Raw genomic sequence first — 11,191 nt, forward strand, 5'->3', positions numbered from 1 at the left:
AGGTATGATCTGATAGGTCAGTCAATACCCCCATCTATATGAGGCTCAAGGTGAAGTTGAAGTAATTTTCACTAACTCCGGACTTTGCTAGTGTAATGCCTTGTTCAGACCAGGAGCGACCAACGCGAACGGAGCGACGGAAGTCATTATTTCTCTATGGAGGGTGCGCGACCAGGGCTACCAGAGCAAATTAGCCAGGGGCGAAGCTTCCTGAGCAACCAAAGCAAATTTTAACGATTGAAGTCAAGCTTATCTAATGGTAAAGAACTATGACGTGGTTCGGTGAAAACCAATTGGAATGTTCAAAACTCTGAATACCCCTGGCTGGCAAGCCAGAGCCGTTATATGATTAGCTAAGTCAAACATGTCAATGTCGCGTCCAGAGCAAATACCTTACCTTCAAGGCGAAACTTCTTCTGCTACCACTGCTACCAGGCAGCGTAGTTCGCTCCTGGTCTGAACATGGCATAACGGATGCCAACTAGCACAGTTTTGGCAACATTATGTAAGTAGACCACACTCCCAAATCATCATAGCAGCAGCATTCAAACTCAAAGTGGCCGACACGCTCGCACGCACACACACACACTACTCCTCACCTCACGTCACACACATGCACATGTACAAATCTCTCTTTCTCTTTCTCTCTCTCTCTCTCTCTCTCTCTCTCTCTGTCTCTGTCTCTCTCTCTCTCTCTCTCTCTCTCTCTTTCTCTCTCTCTCTTTCTCTCTCTCTCTCTCTCTCTCTCCTCACCTCACGTCATGACGTATACAGCATGAGCAGACCCCTATGAGCATGTGAAAGAAGCTGAAGACGCAGGTGGCAGCTGGGATGGCGGTGACGAAGCAGCAGAGAGAGGGGTCACTGGAGGAGTTGACACTGATGACGGCCACAGAGGAGTTGTAGTGCAGGGACCCGTACAGCAGACACACACCATGGTTACGCGCCTACACACACACACACACACACACACACACACACACACACACACACACACACACATACAGCATGGTTACGCACCTACACACACACACACACACACACACACACACACACACACACACACACACACACACACACCATGGTTACGCGCCTACACACACACACACACACCATGGTTACTAGGGGTGGGTATTGGCAAAGGGTTCACGATTCGATGCGCATCACGATACACATGCCACGATGCGATTCTATCACGATGCATTGCGATTCATGTACTACTGTGATGTATTGCGATATTTACTTCAGTAAANGTGTAAAATACAGCTTATTTGTCAGTTGCAGTGTAGCTTTCTTAAGTCAGTTCATTCTATTTAAGCATTAAATCATCTGGGAGAGAGCTTACATCACAACAGAAGTATTACCTATTCTCTACTGAACAAAATAACCCGTGGCAAATCGAATATTAGGTAACACTTCCAAATAAGGGGCCATAATTAACAGTAAAGTAGCTACAACCTAATACTTAAGTAAGGGTTAATAATCATTATTTAATGCCACATTAGACACATATTAATTGTTATTAATGCATATGTTGAACATTAGTAAGCAGTTACTTAACTATTAGATAACTATTACCTTGTGTTACAAGTTAATAGCATATTATTATTTAACTAATAGATAAGTAAGGGCACAGTTAATAGTTAAGTAGCTATCAAGTCATACTTAACCCTTAGAACTCAGAGCGTTTTTTGTGCATTTTTACGTATCAGGCTTTGGATACATGTATGAGGGCTTCAGGGAGGTGTACTATCAATTGTTTTATATCATTTTACTCAGCAGAATCTAGGCAATATGATGGAATACATCTCATCTTATTTAAACCTACTATATAAACATGACATAGTAAAAAATCCGATTAGTTTTTTTAATGATAGATGAGTATGTACAATACCAAACATACAGATTAAAGCCTTTTTGTTGGCTAAGATTGTAAACACATATGTTCTGTAACAAATGAAATCAAATTTCATTATCTACACCAAGGCACCAAAAAAATATTGCCATTATAGTGCATTACAATATAGGCGATTTTATTGTGTTTGATGTGTAACTCATGAGAATAGTGGGCTATGATACACCCTAACACACAAATTCAGGCCAACTTTCACATTAAAATGATCAAAAACCATATATTTTATCACATTCAATTGAAATGACCAATATAATCTTATAAAAAAAAACATATATTATCATATAGCAGTTATATATTATAGGCGTTTTTGAATTTGAGACAGGCCATTCATGTGGTAGAAGGGGTTGTTACACAGTCTAATACAAATGTTTGGGGTTATTTAGAAACTAAAAGATTAATAAGCACTTCTTTGGACATAATCCCATTAAAATGTACAATATAATCTTCACAAATATCTAAATGCTGTCATAAAGTAGCCATACACTCATAGGCGCTTTTGGAATAATGGAATTTTGTGATTATGTAATTCATGCAGTTTGGTTGTCATTCACTCAGTAAACTTATATGTTCAAGTTTATTTACAGATAGAAAGGATAAATAAGCATTTGTTAAAAAAAACATTTAAATGTCCCATATAATCCATACACAAATACATTGTTATATAACAGATATATAATAATAACATTTTTAAAAATAGACTGGTGGTGATCGTTGTCAAAAGATGGGGTTGCCTAGCCTCTCTTGTTCCCTCATTGGTGTCAACAGTGAGTGGGATGAATTTTCATCTGTACAATTTAAACAAACATTTAGTTATTTCCCATACACCTAAAACAATTATCTATATGTGTGTGACATAAGCTCAGCAACTCACCCTATTGGGCCGTCCTCCACTCCTGGGTCCATCCCCCTGGGTGCTCAGTGCTGGCTGTGTCAACGTGCATGGGTGGCTGGCTACCCAACACTGTTCAAAAACATAATGAGATTTAGATGAGATTAAATATCAGACAAAATATTTATTACATATCACTAAAAGCAAATACTGTGTCAAACCCTGCATAGCCTAAATAAACAAAACAATACCAGCATGCATACTTACACTGGGTCTGCGTCAGGAGGCACTTCCAGGAGATCTGGTCAATACTGTGTCACTGGTGTCAGTGAGTGGGCTGAACTTTCATCTGTACAATGTAAACAAACATTTAGTTATTTCCCATACACCTAAAACAATTATCTATATGTGTGTGTGACATTAGCTACACAACTCACCATACTGGGTCATCCTCCACTCCTGGGTCCATCCCCATGGGTGCCCGCTGCTGGCATTGTCATCGTGCATGGGTGGCTGGCTACCCAACACTGTTCAAAAACATAATGAGATTTAGATGAGATTAAATGTCACAAAAAAATAAATATCACTATAGCAAATACTGTGTCAAACTTGCCATAGCATAAACACATGAAACAATGCCAGCATGTATACACTGGGTCTGCATAAGCAGGCACTTCCACTTATCTGGTCAATAAATATGTCATAGCCAACTGACAGAGGAAAAAAGTTATGTCACAATTTAGCTTTCATGACAGTGCATTACTACATGAGTGCAAATAAATACATCAACAGATTCACAACGCCATGATTTGTTGATGAGGTCAGTAGCCTACTGTAAGAAAGCCTAGGACAAGTCATTCCAACATTTCAGAAGTCAGTAACTCAGGCTAACCTCATCCAAAGATAACAACCAACATGACCCACCACAAAGACCTCAAGAAAAAAACTAATTTACATTTAGTCCAACACTGTTAGTAATATGCCAATCTCACATCTATTTGCCTACATCTGCAAAACTTACTCAACGTGACTGTGTCACTGACACACACCCCTCTCTGTTTGTTTACATCTGGCGTCCACCTCTCCCAATTAGCTATGCACGACGTGCATGAGATTGTACATCTTGCAAGCGACAGGGATTCATTTTTCAAATAAGAGGGGACTATGCAGGCAATTGCATGTCTGTTCAGCAAATATCAAAACATTTTAGCAGCCAAACTTACTTGAATGCAACAGCAGCAGCGGCAGCAGCAGGAGTAGGAAGCAGGCAGCTCGCATGCTCTTCTCGTATTCACTCCAACTTCTCATATCAACTTTGATGTCGTCCGACATTGTCCACATCCACATACCAATACGTCCGTGAAACACATTGAAATGACGACTCTTCTCCGTTTAGACTTGTAATTTTCCTTCAGCAATGTAAACCGTGAACACTAAACATGACACTACTTCTTCCTCAAAGTTTACTGTGTCCCTGGAAACGCATCACTGATCACAAAACAACATCCGGTCGGTTGTCCACTTCCTGGACTATGTGAATGTATTATCCCTGTATTTTAGAGATCAGAGATTTCTAAAACTAGTGAAAAACATAGTTACTAAATTTATTGTATCTCCTTCTGGGCGTTTTCTGTTGTTTTGACGGAGAATTATGATCATAACCGAGCAGTGTTTTGCCGCGATTTCGCCGTCGCGTCATTTCAACAGCATTCTGGTCAAGGTAAAAAAAAAAAATGATCAAAAACGTTTTTTAAAACAATGTCACTGTTAGTTTTACAGCACATACCCACACATATGAGGTATCAAAATGATGGTTGAGATGTCTAGTTTTCAAAAAACACGGGCTGGACTTTCAATTATGGTGCTGTTGTTTACAAATTGTGTCAGAGTGGCGTGAGTCACGTTTTGACGCGGTGGCGCGTCAATTGAGTTCTAAGGGTTAACTAAGGACCAAAATTAACACTTACTTAATACAATAGCAAGGCATAACTAATGGTTAATTAATACATACATATTGGGTTTTGGGACCCTTATATTAGAGTTGGCTGAGGATAACTAATGGTTAATTAATAGATAGATATTGATATTTGGGACCCTTATATTAGAGTTGGCTGCGGATAACTAATGGTTAATTAATCGATAGATATTGGTGTTTGGGACCCTTATAATAGAGTTGGCTGAGCATACCTAATAGTCAAGTAATTAATCTACTGTGATATCTAGTTTTCACTCGTTCAAATCACTGTAATAGTGGCAACAGGAGCCATTATATAGCAAGGATTGGACGTACACTTCTCAATGATGGTGGGGTGATGTGATGTAATTTTTTCATGTACCACTTATTAGTTTTAACGGTAAAAACCCTACAATAAATGCAGAACATTATGAAGAGTAATAGTTTTGAAGCGAAACTAAACCATTCCTTTGTGATAATTAGGTTAATGTTTGAGAATATTAGCTCCAAGAAGAGCAGTGCATGATGGGTACGCAATCTATAGACAACAATAATTCGGTATTATTTAATCATTAGATATGCCTTACTTTTGTATTAAGTAAGTGTTAATTAAGGTCCTTAGTTAAGTATGACCTAATAGCTACTTAACTATTAACTGTACCCTTACTTATCTATTAATTAAATAATTATATGCTATTAACTTAAGACACATGGTAAGGGTCCATATATATATAATTATAATTAACATAATTAACAGCAAATTAGCTATAACCTAATACTTTAGTAACAGTTAATAATCACTACTTAATGCCACATTAGACACATATAAATTGTTATTAATTCACATGTTAAACATTAGTAAGCAGTTACTTAACTATTAGATAACTATTACCATGTGTCTCAAGTTCATAGCATATAATTATTTAACTAATAGATAAGCACGGGTACAGTTAATAGTTAAGTAGCTATTAGGTCATACTTAACTAAGGACCTTAATTAACACTTACTTAATACAAAAGTAAGGCATATCTAATGATTAAATAATACCGAATTATTGTTGTCTATAGATTCCGTACCCATCATGCACTGCTCTTCTTGGAGCTAATATTCTCAAACATTAACCTAATTATCACAAAGGAATGGTTTAGTTTCGCTTCAAAACTGTTACTCTTCATAATGTTCTGCATTTTTTGTAGGGTTTTTACCATTACATTTAATAAGTGGTACATTAAAAAATTACATCTCATCATCCCACCATCATTGAGAAGTGTACGTCCAATCCTTGCTATATAATGGCTCCTGTTGCCACTATTACAGTGATTTGAACGAGTGAAAACTAGATATCACAGTAGATTAATTACTTAACTATTAGGTATGCTCAGCCAACTCTATTATAAGGGTCCCAAACACCAATATCTATCGATTAATTAACCATTAGTTATCCGCAGCCAACTCTAATATAAGGGTCCCAAACACCAATATCTATCTATTACTTAACCATTAGTTATCCTCAGCCAACTCTAATATAAGGGTCCCAAAACCCAATATTTATGTATTATATAACCATTAGTTATGCGTTGCTTTTGTATTAAGTAAGTGTTAATTTTGGTCCTTAGCAGTGTTAATTTCGTCAGCTTTTTTAAATTTAGTCTTAGTCTTAGTCACAATGACGAAAATCAATTTTAGTCTTAGTCAAATTTAGTCATTGCCTTCAAAATTTAGTCGTAGTCTTCGTCTAAATGACGAAAATTAATTTTAGTCTTAGTCAAATTTTCGTCATTTTAGTCATTTTAGTCATCATTTCACATTTTCGTCATTTTAGTCAAATTATTACACAAATTATTACTAGATAGCCTAGTGCAGCAAATATTCACATTGTTACTAGCTTATTTTCCAGCAAAACCCAAATCAGCCCTGTAAAAGTAATTTCAACAGCATAGAGCAAAGGAGCATTAGACACACACACACTTCCAGGTGCAGGTTGCGCTCTCTCTCTCTCTCTCTCTCTCTCTCTCTCTCTCTCTCTCTCTCTCTCTCTCTCTCTCTCTCGTGCATTAGAAGCTGCTGCGTATTATTTGCTTTTGAATTTGATCACGTAGGCTACAAGCTCTTCTTCACCTGACCGCGTGACTCATAGGAGCCCTATACTTCACGAAATGAGTGAGATACGGTTGCTCATAGCCTGCAGATTGCAGGCAGTGGGAGCAGACATCACAATGAAGTCCAAGAAGTTTCTCTGATATTTGATAGTGGCTCCCCGATGGCCGCGAGTCAGATAAAATATTCCTGATTTTAGACTATGCAAGTTCGCGTTATTTCGATTGGCAATGCGGGGCAGAGAAAGATAATGGCTCGTGCGTCATTCCTGGAATACTTCAAATAGATAACGCGCACTTCGTAGGACGCCCTGTAAACGTCCTGGGGGAAATGTAGGCAGTTGTTCTATGCAGACTGGACGACAGAAAGGACATTGACAAACAATGGTTGAACACTAATGCTGTTTTGTTTGTCGGGATGTCGAGGGTCGATAAGCATCTCCAAGTTTAAGCAATGCGTTTTTAGAACATGGGATGTCTGGGAGACGCTATAGCCTACGCATCGCATGAAGGGATGTCGGCTGCCTTGGGTCTTTCAGCGTTGCCCTCGATGGGAACAAATTTCTATTCTCCGCACTTTAAACCCTGATCGCCCACACATTGATTCTTATCAAAACTACAGTAGCCGTGCCTCTGTTTAGACTACTTAAACAACTTTTCCCCTGTGGCGCGCGCATCTCTTAAACGTCTCCCGGTGTGTCTGATCTAAATAAATGCATGAATCCGATCTTCATGATTTGCTTGCAAACTGCCTATTCATACGGTTAAACAACCAATATAGCAAACATTACAAAAGAACGGACAACGGACGTCGGTGTATGCGTACGTGTAAGTGGAAAGGAGAATAGAGGAAGCTCGAGGAGTTTTAAAATGACAGCATCAGAGGAAGATTGGCGCGAGTGACGGTAGCACTATTATCATGACTGCACAAACACACATGTCTTCGTTATGGACAAAAGGGTTGAACATGTTTCAAAATTAACACTTGCCTCAACGTCGACTCTTTCTTTTTCTCTTTCTGGGAAACATGTTAGGGTCTAAACTGAACTAGGCTACTACTGATTGAGCCGCACCAGCGCCAGGATTGCCAGCAGAGACAAACAGGGCAACAGCGCATAATCTTCTATGAAGTTAGAGAAACGATAACAATGACAAATGAATTTTAAACAATAACATTTTTAATAATGTCCATTCGTCCATGGCTTGTAAATTTCGTCTCGTCTTAGTCTCCTTAACGAAAATAAATTTTTATTTTCGTCATATTTTTATGTTCTGGAAGCAATTTTTATGCGTCATCGTCTCGTCATCGTCACGGGAAAAAGGGGCGTTGACGAAATATTTTCGTCATCGTCCTGGTTGACGAAATTAACACCGGTCCTTAGTTAAGTATGACCTGATAGCTACTTAACTATTAACTGTGCCCTTACTTATCTATTAGTTAAATAATAATATGCTATTAACTTGTAACACAAGGTAATAGTTATCTAATGGTTAAGTAACTGCTTACTAATGCATTAATAACAATTAATATGTGTCTAATGTGGCATTAAGTAATGATTATTAACACTTACTTAAGTATTAGGTTGTAGCTACTTTACTGTTAATTATGGCCCCTTATTTGGAAGTGTTACCGAATTTTATTGTTATCAAATAATCAATTGTCATGAATCCATGCAGTATATTGAGAAAATAAGTATCACGATACCTTGTCATGAATCGATGCATTGAATCGTGAGAGTAAGTATCGCGATGCATCGATTTGACGATTATTTTGCACACCCCTAATGGTTACGCGCCTACACACACACACACACACACCATGGTTACGCACCTACACACAAACACACACACCATGGTTACGCACCTACACACACACACACACACACACACACACAACATGGTTACGCACCTACACACAAACACCATGGTTACACACCTACACACACACACACACACACACACACACACACCATGGTTACGCGCCTACACACACACACACACACACACACACACACACCATGGTTACGCGCCTACACACACACACACACACACACACACACACACACCATGGTTACGCGCCTACACACACACACACACACACACACACACACACACACACACACACACACACACACACACACACACACACACACACACACACACACACACACACATACATACAGGACAGCATGGTTACGCACCTACACCTACAAGGTTTCCCAAACTGGGGTGCGCGGCCTGCCATAAGAGGGTGCGCGAGCTGAATAGAGCAATGGTGGATATGTGAGTTTGTATCTAGCATTAATGAACATTAAGTAGTTTTTAATAGTATGGTGCATTATATGCTGGAAGGGTCCATCTGAAGTGTAGTTTAATTCCAAGACTTTTGGAAAAGACGACTCCCCAAAACAACTGTGCATAATGTACAGTGAATGAGCAGTGAATCCATACTTGCGCGGCCATCAGCACACCAAAATATTCGCTCAGGGGGTGCGCGAACCACATTGGAACCCCTGGTGTACACTGACGTAACTTGTCAGCTATGTCATTTGCACATTGTAATGAAAAGTATTTAGATGTAGCCTGGGCACTTGGTTAATTAAGTTCACAAGCCCCCTGTTTTAGGGAGCCATTTTAAGAAATTGCATTCTGTCTGCGGGCCACATGAAATGGCTCAGTGGGCAGGGTTTGCTCCGCTGACCTACACACACATAGCAGCCAGAAGAAGGGAGGGAGGGAGGTTTTGTGTGCGTGTTTGTTGTCTCCCACCCCCTGTCGGATTGTGTGCGTGTGCGCGTGTGTGTGTGTGAGAGAGAGAGAGAGAGAGAGAGAGAGAGAGAGAGAGAGAGAGAGAGAGAGGAGAGAGAGAGACGGAGAGAGAGAGAGAGAGAGAGAGAGAGAGAGAGAGAGAGAGAGAGAGAGAGTGCGCGCGCATTATTTGAAATATTGAGTTCAAAATCAAAGAATTGAAATGTGTTTACAAACTATGCGTAAATTAGTGAGTGAACAAGAGACAAATTCGACAAATATCCCCTATACAGCAGCATCTCTTGGGACGTATGGCACCACAATATTACGATGTTATTAGAGCGTATTCGGACTTCCCTGTCTCTTTTCATTGCTTGAGCCCAATAGGCTATAATACTTGTCAAACACCAGCCTGGTATATTCAGCGCAGGTATTGCACTCCGTAAGTTTCGATTCTTAGGTTTCGTTTCTGGGTAACCAGAAGTCGTTGCAGATTTGAGCTGCGCACTGATTTGAAGGCGAGGCGCTATTGTTGTTGCAAGGATGTTGCGCTTAGAACAAACATGCCTCGTCTAATAGGCCCACTTCCCCAAGTTTCACGTAAGCTATAAGAAATAGGCTCATGCACACGCTACATACAATGAGCGATTTGATAATGTGAAACTTTTGATAGAGTGTGCACGTGCGCGCCTGTTTTCCGTGGCTGATGTTGATAGCACTGCCATCACCTCAAAGCCACACTGTATTTTGTTCATGAAACAATTAAACTAATGTGCACTAATCACCTCTGCCCCCTCTGACCAATACTGTGCCCAGAGCCATATATAATCTTTATTAAGAGCTCTGACTGTCCATCACAAGTTTCGTTTCCGACACTATTCTGCTATGCCGCGTTACCTCAGTGAGCTGGGGGGCAAAATCTACACGGACTTTGAAAGTCCAATAGAATATCGTAGGTATAGCCAATCACTGAAAATACTTGCTTACCTGGACACTCGCCACCAAAGCAGCAGAGACCAATCCGCAGATGAAAGAAACGGCGTGCAGTAAGAATTCCAATATCCACAGCGCCATGGCAAATGTCCTGCCTCTATGTCATAACAAGCATTCTGTGGTTATCAGAGTTAAATCTAGCCTACAGTAAACTCAGAATCTTGAAAGCCAACTGTATTTTAGATTATTTACTGTAGACTTATCTCTGTCCTCGTGTACCCTCTCCTACTAGTCCCAATCGTTGCCCCAACTGTTGTCAACCGGTGATGGAGTTCTGCGTCATGTCTCGATACGCACGCACACCCCTCTCTCCCAGGGAAGAGGTTTTCTGTTCGAACGTCCCAGACGGAGATTCGCATCCATCAACACTCCATTGCCCAGCTCCTTAACATGGTTGTAGGCTTAGTTTCGTTTCGGTTTTGTGTGCGTGTGTCTGTCTGTGTTTGGGCGGCGCATATAAAAGCTGCAGTCAGCCACGACACGAACGCGGGCAAATGTCCTATAGGGCCTAGGCTAGTAGTAGGGAATGGATGGCACTCAACTTTTGTTCTTTCTTGTTTTTTTATTTCTTATTTTAACAGTGCAGGGACTGAGCGCGGTGTGTGGAAGATAACTACTTGTAGCTAGGCCTACAAACATAACAGGTATCCTACATA

At 40.0% G+C, this 11,191-nt stretch overlaps 1 protein-coding gene and 1 long non-coding RNA gene across 2 annotated transcripts in view; both read right to left on the reverse strand.

The window, feature by feature from the left end:
- LOC134444869 (transmembrane protein 179B-like) overlaps positions 1-10,908 on the reverse strand; it is a 13,692-nt gene extending 2,784 nt beyond the window's left edge. Inside the window, exons 1-2 of the mRNA XM_063194047.1 lie at positions 10,530-10,908; positions 754-947 (exon numbers count right to left, since the gene is read on the reverse strand). Coding sequence (XP_063050117.1) covers positions 754-947; positions 10,530-10,616 — 281 coding nt within the window. The 5' untranslated portion in view covers positions 10,617-10,908. The remainder of the gene's footprint in view (positions 1-753; positions 948-10,529) is intronic.
- On the reverse strand, positions 2,616-4,315 carry LOC134444870 (uncharacterized). Its single transcript, XR_010034131.1, has 5 exons — positions 3,968-4,315; positions 3,182-3,271; positions 3,012-3,093; positions 2,787-2,876; positions 2,616-2,700 (listed from the first exon to the last, which is right to left on the reverse strand). It is a non-coding gene; the product is annotated as an uncharacterized LOC134444870 (long non-coding RNA).
- Positions 10,909-11,191: the final 283 nt, after the last annotated feature.

Source organism: Engraulis encrasicolus, unplaced genomic scaffold (assembly GCF_034702125.1).
Source record: "Engraulis encrasicolus isolate BLACKSEA-1 unplaced genomic scaffold, IST_EnEncr_1.0 scaffold_79_np1212, whole genome shotgun sequence".
Lineage (NCBI taxonomy): Eukaryota > Metazoa > Chordata > Actinopteri > Clupeiformes > Engraulidae > Engraulis > Engraulis encrasicolus.